This window comes from Larus michahellis, chromosome 1, assembly GCF_964199755.1.
Source record: "Larus michahellis chromosome 1, bLarMic1.1, whole genome shotgun sequence".
Classification (NCBI taxonomy): Eukaryota; Metazoa; Chordata; class Aves; order Charadriiformes; family Laridae; genus Larus; species Larus michahellis.
Window position 1 is genome coordinate 112,166,084 of NC_133896.1, and position 23,504 is coordinate 112,189,587.

General features: G+C 36.5%; 1 protein-coding gene across 17 annotated transcripts in view; it reads right to left on the reverse strand.

The window, feature by feature from the left end:
• ROBO2 (roundabout guidance receptor 2) overlaps positions 1-23,504 on the reverse strand; it is a 1,122,909-nt gene that overhangs the window by 80,499 nt on the left and 1,018,906 nt on the right. For all 17 annotated transcript variants that reach the window (XM_074599504.1, XM_074599494.1, XM_074599464.1 and 14 more), the window contains 6 exons: positions 18,661-18,866; positions 14,567-14,648; positions 13,694-13,859; positions 11,823-11,989; positions 7,326-7,447; positions 449-680 (listed from right to left, as the gene is read on the reverse strand). In XM_074599504.1, the coding sequence (XP_074455605.1) occupies positions 449-680; positions 7,326-7,447; positions 11,823-11,989; positions 13,694-13,859; positions 14,567-14,648; positions 18,661-18,866 (975 nt within the window). The remainder of the gene's footprint in view (positions 1-448; positions 681-7,325; positions 7,448-11,822; positions 11,990-13,693; positions 13,860-14,566; positions 14,649-18,660; positions 18,867-23,504) is intronic.

A 23,504-nucleotide genomic window follows, 5' to 3' on the forward strand; every position in this document is an offset into this window, starting at 1 on the left:
CTGTCCTTCACTAGTCCCCATTTCCCAAACAAACTGTTCATCTACATTATTACCCATTCAGAAAGATGTCCTTAATATCACACACTCGTCTGCAAAAGGTTTCATTTATTAATTTCATTTTCAAATGAGACCAAAGTCTTTTATTGCAGCAAGACTGGTTACAAAAGAATGGCCACTGTGCGCACTTTTTGGAAGCCATTTGCACACTAGAAGGATGTATCAGCCAGAAGAATATATACGACTGGCCCAGCACTTTCCTCTGGAATACTTGCAGCACAAAACTGAATATTATGTTGAATTCCAATGCCAACCCTATATCTAACAAACCGAAATCATGTGGAAGAAAGAGCTGAACATGTGCATATACGCAATAACCAAAATGGTCACTCTTGATTCCACCTCCAGTGATAGGTATGAAATCTATTGCTTTACAGACTGGTTTACTAACCTTCCTCCGTGGTACGAGCAGACTTTGATTCACTGTCCATTCCTTGGAATTCGTTGAAATAAGGGCGAACTTTAATTTCATAAGTGACCCCCTTTTTCAAGCTGACGAGAACAGCACTGCGCTCAGTTGGGACTTTGACCTCCAAATTCTGCCATACAGCTGGAGAAGGTAGGCCAGATGTTTGGCGATACATTACTCGGTAGCCCTGAATAAACTGGGATTGCCGGTCAACCTAGAAATGGCATTAAATAATACGTCAATAAATATATTAAAGTAACCAAACCATATAAAATAAAAACAAAACATATGCCTAGAATACTTATGTCCTTATGAAAAGGAGAAAATAACAGTTGTTTATGCTGCTGAATTTAAAAATTAAACTGCCTTATTGTCAGTTGATTAATTGTCTATAAAGAACATTTTTCTCACATTACTTGTTAAAGAACATTTCTTTCTATTTTATTTTCTCCAGCTGTATAAATCATGATAATACCACCTTAAATCATAAAAAAAGGCCCCACCCCTGCAACAAATCATGAAAAGAGAACTTTGGCATAATGCTTACTGCATGTAAACTTATTAAGCACATCTTGGCTACTGATGTGCTGAAATATGAGAAGAAAAGAAAAACAAATTCTTTTCAGAAACGAACAAGTCTTTGAAGATGCCCTACATGCTTTCAGTTAGTCCATTACTTGGCTCACAGTTCATATTTTCATGAGATGCTCAGGAAAGTAAAATAAACATAAGACAGATGCAGAGAAAACAACTTCCAAGGACATGTGCTGTTTCTTGCGTTCACAGTCTAAGCAGTCTCTTTGCATCCTGGGGTTGCGATGCTCCCAGGCCATCAGATGGAGATGGAATTTGGTTTTGGTTTGTATTTTGTATGTTGCTAGGCAAGCGCAATTCAAGATGGGACCATACATAGAAGTTTAACAATTCTAACTTATCATAGTTATAAATAGGATTTTTATTTGAAAGGGAGGAAAAAAAAGTGTTTTATCTTGGAGAGGTTGCACACATTTTTTCTCCTGGTGAAAAAATGGCATGAAACAATGATTCAAGCTATTATGAAGTTTGCCTGAATTTTATCTGAAAAAACAGTCAAAACAATTTGATGGATAAAACCAAACAAAACCCAGCCGCTTCTGTAGCCACCAAATAAAGAGACAAAGAAAGTGCAGCACAAATAACAAGACTAGACACCTAGCTCTGTTAAATTTCTGGGTTATAACGAAGATTCAACAAGTAGGATTTCTTTTCTGTTCTTGACAATTTGCTAGCTCAAAGATATTTCAGAATTACAGATACATTTGTTTGACTTGTTTTAAGAATAAATGAATTTAAGGCTGAAAACACAAACCAAGGTCTATTACGCTTCTCCTATAATCTTGTTACAGTTTATTGAGGCATTCAGAAAGGACACAGATTCATAGACATTAAAAAGCAGGGCAAGCAAGAAGAAAGCTTTATTTATGAGAGCAAAGCAGAAATGTCTTTCATCAAAACTGTCACTGTTAAAAACCTTGCAACATATGTTACAACAACATTAAGCTTGCATTTTATAAACTTCTCTACATTCACTTTAAGTGAATTTATGCACTGAAAGAGGGATATAACTCACAATAATAGCTTGTTAATACCAAAAGAATCAAGCTGTGTTTTTAAGAAGAACATTAAGCAGCTGTTTCCAGATGAAGGGAGTCTGTAAATCCGAGTAAATTGTTTTTACCCATGTTTGACTTTCATTAATTAAATGTTTTATGGACATAAAGACTTTATGAACCTCATGTTTATTACAAAATTCAGCAAGAATAACACTTTCATGCACTTTGCAATACAGATTCTCAACCTAAATTACAGTATAAGGCTATGATGTTTAATAATCAAACACTGAGTTTGATTCCTGCCTAAGCTCTGAGTTAGAAGCTACACTGAAAGATAGTACAACTTTGTTAGAACTTTCCATTTTGTCATCGCTGTGCTTTTAAGCTCTACTGACTGCTGCCTAGTGGAGAACATCTGAAAATTCAGAATTGACCAGGCTGAACAGTAACGTTGTGTTGCTACAAAATGGTATGGAAAATACTACAAAGGCAAATGCACCCACCAACTCACTGAGAACTGGACCCCTATAGTATACTAATTTTGAGTCCACCACACTTTGGTATCTACTTACATATAGGTAATATACAAATTATTCATACACCTCTTTTCCCCCAAGCCTTTGGAGTTCCTAACTGAGAAGACTAAATAATACAAGGAATAAGAAAACAATGCAGTAGTACAAGCCTGTACAAGGGTGTTATAAATTAGCTTGATTTGGGCTCACACAAGTTTCATAGAGCTTTCAATTAGAAGTTTGATCACAACAGGGCTGAGTGATCTGCCCAAATTTCAAAATATTGACACCGATTCCATTGTTCAGGGTTTGGGAGGGTACTTATGAAAGAAAATACTATACATTTTTAATGCTTTCTATAAACATCCAGTTGCATTCAATAGCTTCATGTTCTCTTCTTGATATCTCTCATGCCCACTTAAAGCTAGTCTGAATGACCAGGGCTTTTCATGTGGTCAAAATGTTGGGAAACCACCCAGAGGACGCTTCACTTCTTGAGAAAGGTCATTTTTTGTTTTGTTTGGAGATTTCTGAATAGTAAAAAATTACTCATGGATAATTACATGGATTAACCAGATATATTTGTGAGGTATAGGACAGGTATATTTCACATATATATACACACACAAACCTATATGTGTGTACATGTATATCTATGTATATACGTATACATACATATGTGTATATATCTATATATACATGCACACGATCCTTTATATAATACAAAGACTGCCTTCATCGTTTCCTCTGTTTGTTATGTGGTAATTATGTGTCACTCCATGAGCAGGCCACTAAAAATATTCTTAGCATTAAAGATCTGTATTCAGTGGCGCTAAACATCAAAAAACTCTATAGGTTTGGTACACGTTCACACATAGGCAGAGTTGCAGAAACATGCACAGGGATTTGATGAAAGAATGTAATCATTTCTAGGTATTCTCCTTTCTCTTTTTTTTTTTGTAAATGGTTGACACTTCCTCATACAAAGTACTTTTCATTATTACAGATTGCAGGAACTGAATACTGGGATCAGAGGATATTTCTAGTCTTCCCGTGACACTCTTAACTACTCTTGAATTTGTACAAGCAGCAGTGACATCCACTCAAAAAGAGCTGCAACAGTTGCTGATCTAAAGATACACTTTCTCCCTCAAAAGACAGACGGCAGAAAATGCAGATGCTCCTTTAAAAGACAGAAGAGAGCAATTACTGGGTAGGTTCTGTTCAGCACTGACCTAACGCTTTAAGGCGACCTACAAGCGTAATTGGTCCTGCACGCTCCTTCTCAACCTTTTACGATGAATACGTAGTGCGGGAGGTATCTACAAAACTGGCAACAGCTCTCCATTTCTGCAGAACAGGAAACTCGTTTTCCCTGCATGTTCAAATCTGCACATACCACAGCTGAACACAAGACAGGTTCAACGGCTATTAGATCATTCAGACTATTAAAAAGATGGCAAGAAACTCATAATGCAGCTTATGCTGCACGTACAAGCTCCTTTCAGGCAAACCTGCTATCTGCACCCTAAAGACATTTTGCAATATGCTCTTTAGTATGTAAATTTCAACCCCAAAATATCCTAATACTCTGCTCCCACATATACCCCACAGCAATTCTCCATCTGGGCAGAACACCTTGCACACTGTGCTGAACTCAGCAGTACAGACGCCCAGTAATCTCTGGAAATTCAAACAGCACTAGCATTTATCTATCCTACACGAAGAAGACAAAAAGCAATGATACACTGGAAGACTGTCTAAAGGACTTGACACTTGAAGCTTCCAATTAAGTACATTCATTTAAAAATCAATGTCAAATTAAAAGGCAGAGGTAAATAAATTGTCCTTCTGCTTGGTAGCCTCCTAGAAGACAGTCAGGATTTCAAAGTAACAATTCTTTTGCCATATTGAAGAACTGATTTTTATTCCTGCTTGTGCCACAGGGCTCCTTTATAATGCTAGGAAACTTTTCACATTTCACCAATAACGAAACTCTTAGTTTAATGCCCAGTGAGGCTAGAAGTGCTGAACTATAGTTGAGATCAGCTAAAAAAGTGCTTGGAGTACACCACATGCTGTTGCAAAGCAAAATGTTTTGATAAAAGTAAAAATAAGTCAGGCCCAAGATTTAAAATTAGCCATTTGATAACAGGACGTATCTGATTCCCTAAGTCTCATCAGCACCTCACCTCTCTATGTGTAAAGTTAGCACAATGACACATTTTTATCATTGTGATGTTAAATCCAGTATTATTTGTGAAGCACCCAAATGTTACGGTTGAGAGCGTGACAGATAAGCAAGCATGTGAGACAAACTAATAATTTTTTATTCAATGCAAGGTTTCAATGGTATGATTTTAATAAGACCTGGTGCCACACAGTGAATAAAGAAGATAAAAAGAAATGTTGAATAGCTCCACGAAGAAAAGACCCTGTATGTGACCAGATAATTACAGCTACACTTTAATACTTATGCACAAGAGGAGTAAATTTAAATGACAGTGAAAATCTAACTTCTGACATTCCTCTTTTTTTAACACTGACTTAGTAAGCCTGAATTTCTTTTTAAACAGAAAAAATGTGTGTATATGTATGTGCATATTTTAAAACTGCAACACAGTAGCAGAGAACTATTTCTGAAATTTTAAATTCAAACTTGAAAAAAAAAAAAAAAGAGAAAGTAAAACCAAAACAATCTCAGAATGAAGGGAGAAATTGGTGTTAATTTGCTGGGATTCAGGATGCCAGAAACTCAGTAATTGAGGAAGTTCCTTGGCATTCACTCTTTGAATTGCAGAAAGTCAACGCAAAGGGTCTTAAAACTCTCATGGCACTTCCATCCTTTTGTATGATAGGTACACTATCTAGACATTTTATATTAATAGTTTGGACTCTATTCTCTGGATAGAGTGGCTTTTTTTTCCTAGAGACTATGGTTAATTAATTGGTTTTGTTCTGGTTGCTGGAAAGTTTCTAATTAGCTGTTCCAGAGACCTTTTTTTGTGTCTTTCTTCTCTCGGGCAATTCCAAAAGTCTCTACAGAGGCCTGCATGCTTGTCAGGTGGCATAGGGTCACTGCTTTGAGGATCTTCCCAATAAACTGATACCCGTGGCATCCCTAACAATTTATCTTTACCTTACCATGTTTTCTTCACTCATTCCTTCTTCAGTAGGGGCACCGACAGACACTTTTATATATATGTGTATGTATATATATATACACACACACAAACATATACACCCCCCCCATATATACACACACACATAAATACATATATGTATATTTCATTATAATATAACGACATTGGTTACATTGCATAAAACTGATTTCTGTTTATATTGGAGCCTTCTTTTGTAGTATATGCTAAAGCAAGGGCAAGCCTATGAAACAATATTTCTGATAGCTGTCACACCGAAGAAAGGACTCAAGTGTGATCCAAGTTTACAATCACTGGCTGCTAACATCCAAAGTTTCTAAACTACAGACCCATCTGCTTGGGCAAATGTCTGCTTGGGCAAAAGGATTTGCTACAAAGGTTAGTCAGCCTGTCATGGGGTTATGCAGTTGAAACAGACAGCCCTTTTAGAAAGGCGAGCTGCATGTTGACATCATCAATGGCAAAATACAATGACACATTTTCTAAATAATCTTCTAAGACAGACAAACTTGTGGGTTTCTCTATTTATTCTAACCTGCCCCCTGACCACTGAAATCTGTCAGAACAAGGATGGTGCATAAGCCCCCATAAATACGGCTGAGTTGTGCAAAACCAGTAATCCTTATAATACACAATCTATCACCACACTTCTTATCTCCTGCTGTATAATCCCCTGTACACATTAACCTCTTAGCAATATTACATACAGAAGAAAAGCCCTGAGTCCCTTTAGCAGAATTCATCCTGTATAATACAACTGTTTCAGTGGCATGCAGTGTAGCACCACTTCTCTCGCTCTTCCACCCACGGTTGTCCCTTCTCTGGGGCAGATACCCCAGAAGCAAAGCACTCTTTTCTGGTGTGCAGCACCCTGGGAACTGTCTCCTCCTACGGTTACAAATCCTTTCCTTCAAGCCTCAGGAAGGGAAACATAGCATTTTGAAAGCCAAACACTATATCAGAAATTCTACTCAGTAGTTTGAGCCCTTAAATAGAACTGTTGTTAAGTACTGCCAAAAAGATTCTGGTCTTCTATAATGAAAGCATATCCACTGATTGTGGGTAAGGCTCATGCTAGGAAACCAGATGCTACGCAGTGGATCAGGCATCAGCACCACAGGCCTCTGACTTCACTACAAGCGTCCTATAGGAAAGCTATTTTTGCATTTTAGGCTCACAAAATAATAGGGTATTGTCAGAGGTCCCTATGCCTTGAAGTAGAAAAGGTTTTTTCATACAGCAATTTCATGTTGATATTTAGCTTTGATTATTTTTTGACATGTACTGTAATGAGTCCACAGATCCATCATCCTTTAGATTATGATGTCAAGCGTATTAATTTTTACGATACTTTTTCTAGTCAGACAGCTAGCTCACTTTGAGCTGAACACTGAAGACTTTGAACCTGTCTGTCTTTAAAGAGAAAATAAAATGACCATGTCATTACCACACATATATGCCTGTATACTGCTAGTTTATCAGAGCACTCACATTCAGGTGAAGACTGGAGCTTTCCAGAGTAGTAAAAAACTGCAAGGATAAATAGGAAAAAATTAAAGTACTGTTAAGGTAATAATAACAGAAGCCTTACCGTCCAGGTGACTTGAACCGTAGTGGGTGTCAGCACAACAGGATTATGCAGTCGTACAATGACATCTCCCAGTTCTTTCTGGACTTGCCGGTGATCCACACCTTGTGCTGGTGGACTGATATCTGCCAGGCCAGGCACACACATGAAAGTATTATTTTAATGAAGAGAGCTATATATGGCATCATAAGAATTAGCGAATAGCTTAACAACCCAATTTAAACACCCTTTTTACAGTACTGTTTTTTAACAATAAAAACAATACAGTACTGAGGTTTAAATACGAACTCCAAACCACACAAAGTAATGCAAACTAATGATTCACCTTGAGCTGCTTAGGAAATAACGAAATATAAAGATTTTTAAATGAGTATTCAGTCTCAATGACAAAGTTTTCTCAGATCTGGTAAGTGATGAGAGAGACAAAATACTCACTAGTTCCAAAATACTCATATAATAATAATGTTGCATAGATGTATGGAAACAAATTGGTTAGTATAGTTAAATGAAATGAACAGGTTTGGTTTTTTTTCATTTATTTTCTTAGAGCATATATGACATGAAGTTATTATATGTATCCAAACTTTCACTAACCTTCCCTTCCCCACATATCATGCACACAAGAAACCAAAAACTAAAAACAGCATTTTCTTCTGCAAAGCAATTTTTCCCTTTACAGATATAGATAATGAAATCTAGTGCAAATATGAAAAAGAATTAATTTATCAAGCCAAATTGATTCTGATCGAATAAAAGGCCAGCAAAAACACTCTACCACAAAAATTGACTCTTCAAAGTTATGTCAAAGATTCCTTCAAAGTGTGTGGAGAAATTATTTCTTCTAGTCAAAATCTAAAGGAATTTTATCACTTAATATACATCTATGGAAAACTGTGACTCCACCTGCAGCACCCCATGTGGCCCTGCAGTACCTGGACCTTAGAGATCACATTTGGATTATACTGTTGTCTTAAACTGAACGAAGCTGTATTACCTTTGCTAAATAGGAACTGAAAATACAAAATGTGTGTCAAAAATGGAGAGGAGATGTGCAATGTGTCTTCTTAGTAATAGCTCCTAAAAATCATTGTCATTCTCGGTTACATTGCACCTAAGAAGAATGTTGGGCTACAGCCATCACCTAGCTAATATATCACCATAGCACGTCCCTTCCCTCCAACTTAGACAGAAATGACGGTACTTTCTATCAGCCAGTGAAGTCTGGATCCCTTCAATGGATCCTTTAAGGATCTTACAACGCCGTTCTTGGTCAACAGTTACAGATGACGTTACTATGTCAGTTGTCTATATGGATTGCATGGTACCTGTTAGAAATACACATACTGGTTATTTCTGCTGGAATTTGCTTGTAATTTTTCCAGTAGAGGGGATTATAAACACAAGCACAGATTATATTCAAAAAAGGCCTGATACATTATGGTCAAGCCTGTCAAGGCATCTGCGAATTCTGAGTGGTTTTGCCATGGGATTTACTAGCCAAAGACACTTTTACTCTTTTTGAATCAACATCATGCCGTTGTGAAAAGAATACATACATAAAAGGATTCTTTTCCTCTTGTGATGGTCTTAAAAAGAAATCACATGCTGCATACTCCTATATCTTCCATATATTATGAAGAAGAACTAATAGTGCTCTTAAAAATGAAACTTTTAAAGATACAACTAGTTTGAATCACATGCCTCCAGATTTTGAAAGAAAGTAGTTTTTTATCATCAATATTTCAGCTTCATAATTCTGGATTATGGGTTCTGCAATAAACAATATTGCCACAGGCTTCTACTGATATTCAAAGGAAAACGGCTCCATGGATCTCCAAAGGGAATATAATCCAAATATGGATGTCAGTGAAGGAGCTTGTCTAGCAAATTATGCCTATCCAAAGTGACCAAGAAGCAGAGAGATATAATAAAATAAATCTGTAAAACAGCAACTCAGACTGGTTTACAGGATGATAATTTATGCTGCTATCCACAAAAAGCTATGATCCTTCGTACAAAATACCTACAGCTAGCCATGGCTACATTTTAGGTTAAGTTATCCTTTGGTATACAACAAACAAAGTACCTATATGCCCTCAGGAGAAAAGACATTTCTACATAGTGTGTTTGTATGAACTGCATTCCATCACTTTAATGAGACATAGGTCCAGAAGTAAGGGAATAACATGGGCTAATAATAATAAGAAATGAGTGTCAAGATGTACACGTGGAATTCCTTTTCTGGTATGTACACTTGGAAACATACGCATATGTGATGCTCACAGTGAAATGTCAGTTTCACATTACTAGGAGACTCCTGGTGGAAAGCAGTTGATCTATCTGTAAGGATATCACCAAGTACTGGAATAATAAAATCATGGCTCAAGAAGCTATATTCTGATCACAATTAAGAGGTCTCTAAAATTAAATAGGTTATATATATTCTCTAACCTCTCTTTTAACAGCTTCCACTGAACTTACTATTAGTTGCCAGTAATTTAAATTCCAGTGACAGGATGATACATAGTATCTTTAAAGTGGTTTTTTTAATATATGGTTTGGTCTGCTAATAATCCAAGCAAGAAATCAGCTCCTTTCTTAGAGTAATTACCGATTTCTCCATCCTTATTTGATGTTAAGTCATACAAGGTAAACCTTTTGAAAGTGCCCGATTGTCTACTTGTAGTCCAATGGTGAAAATATGTATAAAATCCTATTGCTTGTATTTGCTATACTTAATACCAGGAAATTAAATGCTCATCTATTAAAGCTACCACAGACACCTGTTGCGAGGTAATATTACATAGCACTGTTATAGCTGCTTTTTAATTCCTCCACGGCCACTGTGAATAGGCTTTCTACTGTGTGTCAGCTTCTTCTGTGAGCCTGAATTGAATTCAGGCATAATTAGAAATCACATCAAAACATTATGTTAATTTTCAATTGATTTTATGATTTAATTCTATTAAACTGCAGGCTTGCAAAGAAGCTATAAATCCCGTACATGTCTCAGTGTGCTTGACTGCTAAACAGCTTCTGGAAATGGAAGCTGCAACACACGCTGTAGCTAATTAAAAGACATGTTTTTACTGAAATCAAATTGCTTGTCAGTATGTCAGATAAAAAGTCTATACTTGACACTCAAATGCCAAACAAAGTTGTTTTTTTAACCAGGTGATAAGTTATGCAGACTAAAAGGCTGGTGCAATGAAGACATGAGTCACCCTATACTAATGGGAGAGCAAGAAAGAGAAGAAAATTTGTGATACTCCACGGATCTTAAAGCCATGAAATCCCTGCCCAACTCACTCCTTCAGCTTTTCACAAAGCAGCTCTGTTTCTCCTTTTACAGCAACGATTACTATTCTGAAGGGATAATTAAGGAATTCCTTCATTAGGGAATAGACTGGGATGAGAGAAGCTGGATGTGATGGTTATGTGCTAAAGAAATACCACCCTACTCTTGTTTCTCTCTTTACGTCTAGGACCAGCAAAGGACCCAAACCCTTCACACATGCTGGAGCTGACACAGGATGAGCTCTCCATGCACACTTTTGTAACTTCCATAAACGGAGACAGAGGATCTCATTCTAAATTAATTGTGAGAGAAGCTATTACTTTGGACTCAAAAAAAATATGATTGAAAAAAAAATTATTAATTCCTGTATTCCAACCTGTTTAACACAGAATTACACTCTTGAATGAAGTATTCAAGCAATGTGTTGTCAAAGCCAAAAAAATCCATGCTGTGAAGAGAAATTTGCTTGTGGCAGTTATATGCGGTTAGAGCTTGATGTAACGTAAACAGAATTCAGTACCAATGGAGGATCACAGCTATCAATTATATCACCACCCTATAAATGAGGGATATCACTTCACCCTTCCCTCTTGGTTTATGCAGTGAATTAATATAAAGAATTCAGAAATCTAGGTATATGAATAGAAGATCCATACTTTCCTCAGAATAACTTCAAAATATTCTTAGCATGCAGATGCTTTGATTTACATGAATTCTCTGCCTAAACATTGGACCACACTAATCAATTCAGGTATTTCATGCAAGTCTTTTGATTGAAACTAATGCTAAACACGGTGTCTGTCATAAGCACTTCTTGTCATAGTATATCCCTATTATTATAATGGAGAAGAAAGGAGAAGGTAAAAGATACTGAGGAGAGCATGGTATTCAGACCACTTTTCAGAAAAGTTTGGGTAACTCACATTACTTTCAATAGAAACCAGGCATCGAGGAGCACACTAAATCTAAGTGAACTGCAAACCAAAAGGCCTACAAAGAATTAAAAAGCTAACCGATCTCTCCTATGCTCCACGTTGATACAGCAAACACTGGAGTATTTTTTATCTTTATTGGTTAAGCTCAGTTCATGATTCTGTCAGTCAGAGTGCTAAAACCAAATGGCTAAACTGACCTATTGGTCAGCTCTCAGTTCCTCCTTTCTATTTTAGCTCAAGCACATACGGCTTAATAATTACTATTACCTTGTGTTCGGACAGGATCTGACATAGGGCTGGGATCACTCAGACCTTGTGAATTGATAGCTCTCACCATAAACAGGTAGATTGTATTGGGGCGCAGTCCTCTCACAGTGTAGAGAGTGCTCTTCACATGGTTAGCCACTGTTTGCCAACTATTGCTCACAGATTGACTGCAATGAGAAGAGGGTTGAAGATTACAGGCTAATGCAAGAGAAAAATAAAGAACTGAAAGGACTTATTTTGTAACCCTATATCAAGCCTAAGTACAGGAAAAAGTAGTAAAAGCAGGGTAAAAATAAATATATTTGTTCCAGTTAACTCATCAAGACGGGATAAAAAAAACCAAAAACACAGCTGTCAAAAATATTTCTCTTTTCAACAGAAGCAAAAGCTTTTGGTATCTCTCTAAAATACCTGCAAAAGGAAAGTGTCAAAAGCTGTAAAGTAAATTTGAATGATAAATAGGCCACCCTTGAATACAAACCTTAGAAAGGAAAATCCTGTTCAAAGAATAATTTTCTATATTGCTAAGTAAATTATGTCAATAAATTGTCATTGGAAGAGAAGTATTCTCCTTCAACTAAATTCACACTCAAAGTTACAAGAAAACCTTCTGAAAATAGGCTTGTAAATGAAGGAAAGCATATGAATATTTTTTCTGTCACTAAATTTTCCCTTGGACATTATTATAATTAGATTACAATCCACTGTATGAAGAGATTTCAAGTGTGATTGTTAAAACAGCTTTTAATGAAAATGCCTGGCTTTTGTTAAAGTTATTGAAGGGATGCCATTAAAGCTTATCTAGGGCGAAATATCACAAAAGTTTAAAGAGAAAATTTTATTTTATTGCGCTTTGTTGTATAGCATTGATTAAAAAAAAAAAAGGCTTTAAATATATTAAAAGGAAAAAGAAAATGGAGAGCTACGAGTCATGCTGTTTCAGTTGTTTCATTCGTGTAATGCACAAAGGATGAGTTCCAGAACAAACCCAACAATCTGCACATACAGTAGTGTTCTTTGCATATTGACATAGCGAGATGAAGCATTATCACTATGTGTTCTTAAATTTGCATGCAAACGAATTTCACAAATTCTTGAATGAATTTTAATTAAAAAGACGAACTAAATTGTCATTTGTTGAACATCCTAATTAAGGAAAACATTTAAGAATGTGCACATTTTTAAGGCAAAGCGTATGTTACTGATACTTGGGAGAGCTGGCCTATGCTTAAACAAACTTGCTGAATTGGAGCCCAGGAGTTCTTGCGTACCATGTATTAATTGCTGCTGTGTGGAAGGGAGCAGCTGGATTCCGTTCAGCCTTATGCTGCAGGATGAAATCCTAAATTATCAACACTAACCTTTTCAGTTAAAAGCTTTAATCTACCTAAAGCAGTAAAAAATAGAAATTTAAAGTGCTCTGACTCTTTAATAGGTGCTGCTTTAACAAAAACAGGAATTAAAGTGTGCAGAGAGGCTTCAGGATTACCCACTTATCTTCAGATTATTTGCACTATGATAGTCAAGACAACACTGGCCCAAATGATTTGACCTGCAGCATTCCCACAGGAGACTCTCACTGATCATCAGTGCTAAGGGAAAAGTAACAAACAATGACTCTATTTTCCTGTTGTATTCCTGTTGACAGGAGGAAATAGTTAGATGCTCCTTCAATTAATCACTTAGAAAAAAAACGGTAAATTTAAAAAAAAATAATAATCAATGCCTGCCATAGAAGTTGAGTCTTTTAATGAACTTTTAATGATATGTGTAGAGTCCAAAAGAACACCACAATACCAAGAGAACAGCTGGTACCAGGGCTCAAGCAGAATTAGAAAGGAAAGAGATTAACAGTGATATAATTCACATACCTAAAAGCCTCAATGATATATGCACTAGCTGGTAGGCTTCCAGGGGTTCCTGGTTGCCAGGACAGGGTGACACTGTTCTTAGTAACATCAGTGACCTGAGGTTTGGATGGTGGCCCAGGGAGGTCATTTATATCATAATTTTTACTGACTGCCGCTCCACCGGATTCTGTGAGGGGCAAATTCAAAACAATTACTTTTTATCCTTGATTGTATAAATTTCATCAAAGTAGAAGATTAAAAGGAAAAACATGCCAAACATCTGCAAAATCAGCATAACCAATGTTCTTAATCTGTAACGAAATAAGTCAACAATTGCACCACCACATATATTTTTGGTTAAAAAGCTATATTTTTTAGGTACATACTGAAAGAAAAAAAACCACAAAACTCAAAAGGCTATACATAAATATATTAAAATAGAAAAGAAAGAATAACAGAAAGACCAGCTTTGCTGAAATTTACATAACATACCAACACCTTAGTTATTAGAAGGCTGAAAAAGTTCCTATATCCAAATCAACTCCAGTACTCACAGACAGCCCATTGGACCTTGACAGGCCTCTGTGTAGGCACAATACTTTTTTTGCCCAAGCCAATTACCAGCAAATTCACAGCGTATTAATACTCCTGTTTAGAATAGTTATAACACGTCACTGTCACTGGTGACAAATACAAATTGTTGCAATATCAACAGGCATTTTAAAATAACAGCGATGAAATGCAAGGTGTGTGAAGGAACCCAACCTTTCCACCTAAAACTTCTCCATCTCAATCCCGGAATTTCTAGAACAGGTTACTTCACTCAGACTGCTCTAATATAGTCTACACTTTCATTTTGTGACAACTGAAAACCAGCCCCTGGCCATCGCTTACCTGTCACCTCCAGCACAGCACTCCAAGATGTCTCCCCACTGGAACTAGTAGCAACGCAAGTGTAAGTCCCGGTATCAGACAGCTAGACACAAGAAACAGTTAAGGGCAGTTTTAACAGCCTTTCAGAATCAGCTGACAGAGTTTACTCTAATTTTCTTTTTCCCAGTGTCTCTTGGTAAGGAGGACTTAGCCTACATTTTACACCAGACAAGAGGGCGCCAGACATTTTCAAACAATCATTTAATGGTGGCTTACTTTTAGGGAATATGATTACTTGCTTCTAATACTTTTCTAATTCTAATTTTCGTATTGTTAATGGTATCAGTACGGCACGTAAGTGCTACAGAAGGGATGTTTTAGACAGTGTGAATCTTTGTATTAGTTACAACAAATGCAGGTGAAATCAGGTAACAATACAACAGCCATTAACTTCTTAGAGGACAAAAATCTCCCTGTTCATTATCCCATCATGACCCAGAGATACAGTTTCCAATGCCAGGAAAGCTGTTACATCATCTTAAGACTCTTATGACAGATGAAGTCATTTCATACAGGCCACCCCACATACAAATACTGTTGCTGAGCCTTAACAGTGGTTCTCTCTACGCAGACAGTCCTCCAAGCCAGTTTCAAATGGCAAAGTTACATCAGATCCTACACCACGCTTACCTGTCTTCTGTTTCACATGGGATTTTATTTCAGGCTCACAAGGCCCTTTGGTAGCAAAAAAAAAATGCATTTGTTCAAAACTGGTGTGATTCCCTTGTCAGTTCATATATTTCAAATTGATTTGAGGAAACCATTTTGAGTTATATTGTCAATATTAATCTCATTGCTGTGTAAATGGTTCTACTGGAAAATTTGCCAAGTGTTTTGCTTGTCCTTACTTAAATTTAAAGTAAAGATTTCTGAGACAGGAACCAGGGAAGACTACAGAGATGGGTGGAAAACAGTAACTTCACAAAGCACAAAACATACAGAGGAGCTCTCCTGACACTATGTATAAAGCATGGTAATCTGGAGATGGATGCAGAAGAGGGAGAGTGCTGACTCTAGTGATAAAAGAGAAGAATTATATTCACCATCAGATGACTTGACGGAAATAGGACTGCATTCAAGAAGCTTTATTGGACTTTAAGGAATTGTAATGGGTGTTCTGCTAAATGAAGACTGGCACTATAGAGAAGTGCTTATACCTCACTCTTCTAGAAGAATGCCAAGGCAAATAATTGAGATGTTCTTTAGATTACTTGTTGATATATAATTTAATTGATTCTTAACTTGGTCGTGTTTGACTTTTGATGGTATTTTCTTCAGATACACTGGGACTGCAGCGTACCATTCTTAGGGGCAAGAAGCAACCGATTACTGCCAGTTCAATAGTCCGAATGAGCATGACTTGCATTTTAGGAGGTGCTTTTGCTGTGAAATACAAGTAATAACTAAAACCCCCTCACAAGGCCTCAGAGACTCAAAATATAGAGGTATTGCTAATGAAATGAGAGACTCTAGAAAAGAAACAGATTTTCCAGAGGAGAGCACCTTATTGCATTCTGAAGTAGTGTTTTATTTCGCTTCTTCCGAGGTTTTGTTAAATATATAATTCTTCATTATGTGATAATGGAGAATATTTCTCAAGGCTATGGTTCTCAGCTTCATTTGTGTACTACCGTGACAGATGGGGTATGGCATACTCAATGAAGTGTGTGGTACACACAACAGAGTAACTTGCAGAAGGCAAACTCAACATATAAAGCAAGCTGGAGATATGCTGCCTCTTGCAAGTTATGGTGAATTATCTAACTTCCAGACTGTGGATGGATTAGATACAGACATAGTGTATTGATAAATCAATTATTTATACTTTTTTTGTGCTATGGAAAAAACAACAGGGGAGCTGAGTGGAAAATCTTTGCTACTCGGTAAAAGAAACAGTTTTCTTCCTTAGTTAATGCAGGTGTCTAATTCTGGTGGTGTACACTTTTACGGAGCAGAAGGGAGTTTTCCATCAGTATTGACCTGTCTGAAAGGGTACTGAATGAGTCACGTATGTAAGTTTTTAGTTGTCTTCCTCAGAGCAACAGCGAAGGTTGGCTCATCAGAAAAATCTCTAGGTTCACATGTATGACTGTGGCCCATGGTTCACTGTAACTGCTGCAGACTCCTGAATAATTTGATTTACACACACAAAGAAAGTTGCATAGCAGAAGAGGATGGTCTCAAAGGTTTAAATAGTAGTGGCTCATCTTTACCCATGTCTTGAAATCTTTTATGATTGTGATAGTGATTGTTATTTGCGTGGGAAGAAGGCTGAGGACACGTGGGTGATAAATATGAGTTTTCTTTGAACTTGGGTATGTAACTGTACTTGGACATATCTCATGGCCATTTTTTGCTTAGGAAGTGTTGCTAGCCCTTGCTTAGACACATTTGAGAGAAAAGTTAAACACTCCAGATTTAAATCCATATTTAATTCATAAAAATGGCAAGGTACAGGAGAAATCTGGTTTTTATGGTTGTGTGTGTTTTTTGCTCTTAAGGCTGAGTCAAACAGTGCACATTACTGCAATCGAGGGGTTTATAAAAAATGTCTTTCTGAGCCTTTAAGGAAAAACGGTTACTAGTGAATGAGCCACTTAAGGATCAATAAACGCTTCATGTCTTTCCAAACCACACTCACTACTAATACTGTTTTCTTCTCCCCTTGCAAGCAATTTTTTTCTTTTCGTTTACAGACCTTTTGCCTCTAACAGCGAGATTAATGCGCTGTCACGATTCAGAACCAATTTCATTGTTTGCATAGCTGCATGCAGACAGGTATCCCAGGAGCTTCTGCCTCATGGACGCTCCACAGAAGCCCATCATCGATGCCTGAAAGTTTGTTTGAAATCACTAAGCTTCCACCTTTAATTGCTGCTTTCTAACACTACTGGGGAATCTTGACTATTCAAGCGCACTCTTTAATCCAGCTCTACAGGAAAAATGCATTAACCTTCATGGCCTAAACCTGCCTTCAGCCCAGGGAGGAAGGATAAATTGTTTACTCTAGGAAAGCTAGCATAAATTTTTTAATAAATTCCATTTTGTTCCAAGGAAGTTAACAATTCATCTACGATCACTGATGAGATGGTATCAGAAAACAAAACTGCACTTCATGTCTTGTCCTCAGTAGCTATGTTCACTGACATTTTTTTGTATGGCAAAGCTAAGTGCAGAAATTACTGTTGATGAAATTAAATGGTTTCTGAAATTGTCTTTAAGTTCTTGACAAGTAACGACATCTACCTTACTATTTTTCTATATACATGCTTGTCCACATAAACACAAACAACTATGCATTTTTATCTTTGAACAGAAAAAAATTAAAAGCCCAAACGAAGATTAGTAAAGCAATGTTTATCAACAAAATCTGACATTATACTATTTGGAATATTATAAGATTTCTTTGTACTTTTAAGATATCCTATTATCTCACGTGTCAAAATGTAAATATTATGATAGGCATTCCGTTTTGAATAGAAATCCGTCTGCATATATGTTACAGTATTAGATGTCTTCTCCCATTCGCAGCCTTATGAAACATCTCCAGCAAGCGTGACATTGGAATAAATCAGCCAGCTCAAGACTGTCAAGACTCATTGATGGAGAAAGTGCACAGCCAAACCCTGATGAACTCCAAAATCACTTGCTAGCACAATAGCTCCTTAGAAAATCATGATCAGGTGTTGAAAATGAACTGCCCTAATGTTTAACAGAGACAACAGACGAGTGGCTTCATGGTGAGACCAACTGAAAAGATAAGGAAGGCCTGTCCGTTTGTATTTCTATCCATCCCCAACTCAGGTGTTCCATTGCAACATAAGTAAAATTTTAAATATCAATGTTTAGGGAATTCTAATAGAAATATCTGATGGTAGTTTGGCTCTTCTCCCCTCCCCCCCCAACGTCAAAGAATGAAATAGGATGTGGACTCGGTGAGAATTTCATTGTAAAAGAGACAATTAGGTTAATTTTGAAGACAGCAGAGCTGCTTGAGACACACACCAACAGTTCAAGACTAGCCACGTATCGCTTATTTTGTTAGCGCTACTCACCCGCAGAGCTTTAATCTGAAGCGTCCCCTGATCCTGTATGGATGTTCGAGGGTCTCTGCTCAGGAAGGTGAATCCTTCTTTTAACCAGCTGATGACAGGAAGGGGGTCGCCGGTTGCTTTGCACTTCAGCAAAGCTGTGCCATCCACTGCCAGTGTCTGATTGACCGGCCCCTGCAGGATGATGGGTGGAGGCCTATCTGTCAAGACTAAACAGTGACACATGCATTGGCATCCACACCTTTAAGGATCCTCTGCTGCAGCTAGCCCTTTTCTTGACACAGTACCAATTTTAACAGGCTGGTTTAGGTTAGCCTCTAAAAGGCTAAAACCTTTCTTTTTTGGAAGACCCACAGATACATGTTAACAATTAACTGGTATATTTGAAAAGCGTTTGTGTAAGAATTTTATTACACCACTGCAACACCTAGATATATAAAATTCTGTTAGCAAAGATCATGACACTCATTTAAGACTGGATGAAAATTAAGATCTTGATCCAGAAAAGAACTGAGGTATATCTCTCATTTCTTCCAATTTAGGAAAGCACTTAAAGCACATGTTTAATGTCACATCAAAATGTGCTTAATTGCTTACCTGATTTAGGGCTTAAAAGAGAAAATCTGTTAAAGTTCAAAGCGAAACATTGCAGCCATTCTAGCATGGGTACCAACCACATCCCCCATTCACATTCAACTTGTGAGTTTTCATCAGCAAAAATATCTAACACAACCTCAGTGATCTAAATGACTTTACCACTCTTCCCAGTGGAGAAAAATTCAAACTCAATCAAGCCATTTAACAGCTTGCTTACCAAATCATTTCATCACCTTTTAAAGCCATGACCTCTCTTAACTTTTTTTCCTCTAATAATTTACATTTGCACGCTTGAAATAGTGCTTAAAGGACTCCAAAACCAGTTAGCGAGTGCATATCTGTGTATAAACCTCATTCCACGACCAGTGGGATATCTTGAAGTTGAGGTAAAATGCTCATGTTCACTCTTCTTGAAAGACCAATTTTTTCAGAAATAACTCTGCTGTTGAACCTATTCTCTGAGCCATCTGTTAAGCAGCAAAATGCAACTTTTGTTTGCACAAAATGAATGTGAAATGCTTGAATATAAACAAGGCTATGACTCCTGCATAAAATCAGTATATCAGAACTGAGAATTCATTTTTATATATTTACCTGCCACATTGCTGCTGTTTTAAATCTTGGAACAACTGAACAGTTATATGATTGGTATTAAATATTGTAACAGGCAGGATTAGCTCCTAAACCAGTGTAAATTAGCTTGCCCCCACTGATATCAAATGAGTTTGAATCATTTATTCTAGATGATAATCTGGTTCATTATAGTCCATACACAACCTGACTCTAACAATGAAGTGAAAATAAATTATTGTGAAGCAATATGGTTTCTGTTGTATTTGAGCTGTTTGAAATACAAACCTCTGGAACCTTCAGCAGATCCAAAGCACTTCCATTACATTACTTAATAAATAAAAAATACTAGGAAGATGTTAGGGGTGGATTTTATACCCAAAATAATTGTTTCTGAAATTGTAATGTTGCGAAAATACTAACTACCTTCTTTTGTTAACAACGTATAGAATCATTAGTGTTAGTGGCACCTTGGAGTCTGAGTTCATCACATTTATTGAAATTGAAACTGAAAATAGAAAGCCAATACAGATCATTTATTAACATCAGAACATGAAAGCTATTTTGGAAATTGTGAATTATCACCCACTGAATGCAGAGACAGGACAGGAAACAGTGTATTACAAGAAAAGAGAAAATGTAATGCCTTTTCACCTTGATATGAAATTTTTGATCTCACTAAGATTCCTTATGAACACACAGTTCAGCCATTTGGTGAAATAAAAATTGATCTCAGCTCATATGTTACTATCAGCATACCTGCAGCACGAGTATATTAAAACAAAATCTCAGCTGTGTAAGTTTTCATTTAGATTTAACGTAAAACAGCAAATCCGAGTTTTCTAGGTAGCTAAAAATTAAGGAAAAAGAATTACTTAAGGTGCTAACTATTCCATTGCAGTTATTTGCTGCATCTAATTGCCTTTCATATGTGTAGCAATGTAGGTATTTTCAAAACCTACTGCATACAGATATTGTTCTTTGGCATGTAATTAGTTTTTTTACAGCCCAAATGAGGAGCTCATAATCCTTTAAATAGCTCTGATCAATAGTGTAATTGAAAGTCTCCTGGCCAGAAGGAATCTTCATTTTCAAGGGTGTTATGGGTGAGAGACCACTACAGGTTTCCATGACACTAAGGCTAAAGGTTAAATGAACACTTAGGGTTTCCACTGATCTGTGAACGACTGTATTGTCTTCACAAGTATGACTTGTAAATCTTCTCTAAAACGTGTATACGTGCTTGAATTCCTACTACGCAGGGCTCCAGTACAAGGACTCAAAACTCGGTTAGAAGTTTAAAAAGATACATCATAAGAATTCTGAGGAACAGAGCCATAATGAAAAATATCCACAAAAAGGGGGTTTTGTTAGTTTCTTTTGCAACATTTTAATTTTTAATTTACATTTTATGTTGCTTATGTTGCAGGAAACTTTTATATCCGTTCCACATAAATATTTTTTGTGGATAAAACAGATTTGCGTTGTAAAAGAGATTTCAAAATTAATTTAATTTTTAAAAATGGTTTTGAAACTGTCAGAAGACATATACTCACATATTCTGGTAACTGAAAAATTATCAGGTTCCTTTTGTGATAAAATGCGGCTTAAATTTTGAGCACAGTATCAGAAAAGGACAAATTATATTTGTTAATGAACAGTTTAATCACTACAAATACAACTTGGATCTGCTCAAACCATGTTTAAATTTGGGTGGAATTTGGTCAAATTACAACAGGAAATTAAAATAAGAGAATGAAAAAATGAAGTCTTTACTTTGGCACTTCCAAAATCAGCATTTCAAAAATTTTCCTGGTGAATTAATGGGGAAAATCAGATACAAGTTGTTGTCTCAAAGCAAGATCGTTTACCCAATTACAAAATTCTCATGATAGCATGATAGGGCAGGGTGTTCTCCTGAGAGGTGGAAAAGCAGACACCAACGCTTCCTCTGTCTTTTTTGAGGAAGAGCTTCACAAGAGGCTGTGAAGTTGTTCTGAATTTATCCTGTTTGAAACTGTCACACTTGCTATAAAATATGTAATATATATTTGATCAGAGACAGGAATGATGGTGGCCAGATTTGCAGATGAGTAAACTGTGAGTGATATTAAATTCTTCCAGAAGGATTTGAGAGACATATCCCAGAACATTCAACAGACCTACAGTCAAAAAATAGCAGAGGAGTTTGGGAAAAATGCCTTAAGTGTCTATTCCAAATGGAAAGGGAGCTGTTGAGGTATGCTGACAACTCCTTCTCTCCTTTTTTTTTTTTTTTTTGACATCTGTTCTGAATTCTCTTGTATGTCCAGCCATTTGCTTTCATTCAAAAGCCTATAAATGAGATCTTTTTAATTAGTTGAATATCCTAAAACATTTCATTCTTATGTTGCCATCCACTGAGGGAGGTTAAGCTTGCCCCTGCATTCCATTACTCATCCTAAACTGCAACCGCTGGGTAAACTAGCATTGCTAGGCCGATCCTACAGTTGAGCATACAGTGGACGAAATTTTTATTAATAAATATAAATAATGACTAGGTTTGGAGAAACTGAGATCTTCTCCAAAAGATTCTGTGCATGATGGATAAATTTATGGAATCAAATACTAATTGTAAACTATTCTTTTTATTTTGAGCGCAGACATAGTTAGATGGAAGCACTCGGTTTATTTGCATGATTTGTCATTTACAGACTGCGAACTGCATGTTCACGTCTTGAGTTTGAAAGGATTGCTAAGATTGTCTCAATTTTTAAAATGATTTTGCTTTTCCAGATGCTCGTTAGACAGCGGATTATGGGATAGCCTTTCAAGAAAATACAAGATTTGAATTTCAAATACACTGAAGGCTCTTAGCACAGTCCATAATCAGCAAAATTATCGCTCAACTCAGCACATTTCATCACAGCTAGTAATCTCTTCTCATGTGAACACTTGAGTTAAAAATATTTCCAGTAAAGACTTGTAAGTGCAAAAATGTAACAACTGAAACACTGCTATATATGGTGTAATTAAGCACTTGTTTTTCTGCACATGACATATGTTTTCATTCTGTATTGGAACTTCAATTGGATCTAAATTACTCTGGATCAAACAAAAATGTGTTCAAAATGAAAAAGATGGCTCGCCACTATTATTAAATCATTAACCAAACAGAAAAATTCTGGGCTATGAAGTAAAACTGAAATCACCAGCCAAAAACTAGAACACTAATGCTTAAGTATATAGCTAGCATGCACAGTGTTTATCTTTTATTATATTTTTTAAAACCATTAAATTAGATTTCCCTACTGATAAAAATCATTAGCTTCCATAACTTCTGCTCAGAATCAACTAAAAGAGATTATTTAGACATTTATGGTTAACTTCCTAACTGAAAGCAATTAAAAAAATATCTGCGATCTAATGGTACATTTATTTATATAATCTCAGTTCCACAATATTGTTCTGGCACTTTTCTCCTGACCTCACCTGCCCTTTGACTCAAGGATGCAATGGTATTTCTATAAAGCAACCTTGTATTATTTCATAACGATCATGCTGACAGTGGGGTCTGGAAAGTGTTTGAAGAACGCAGGCCTTGCATTCCTTGAGCAGCAGAGCCACCAGCTAATGCTTTCTCTAGCAATGTGGAATGCACACTGCCTTTAATCACAATTAATTGTAGTTGAGTTTGCATT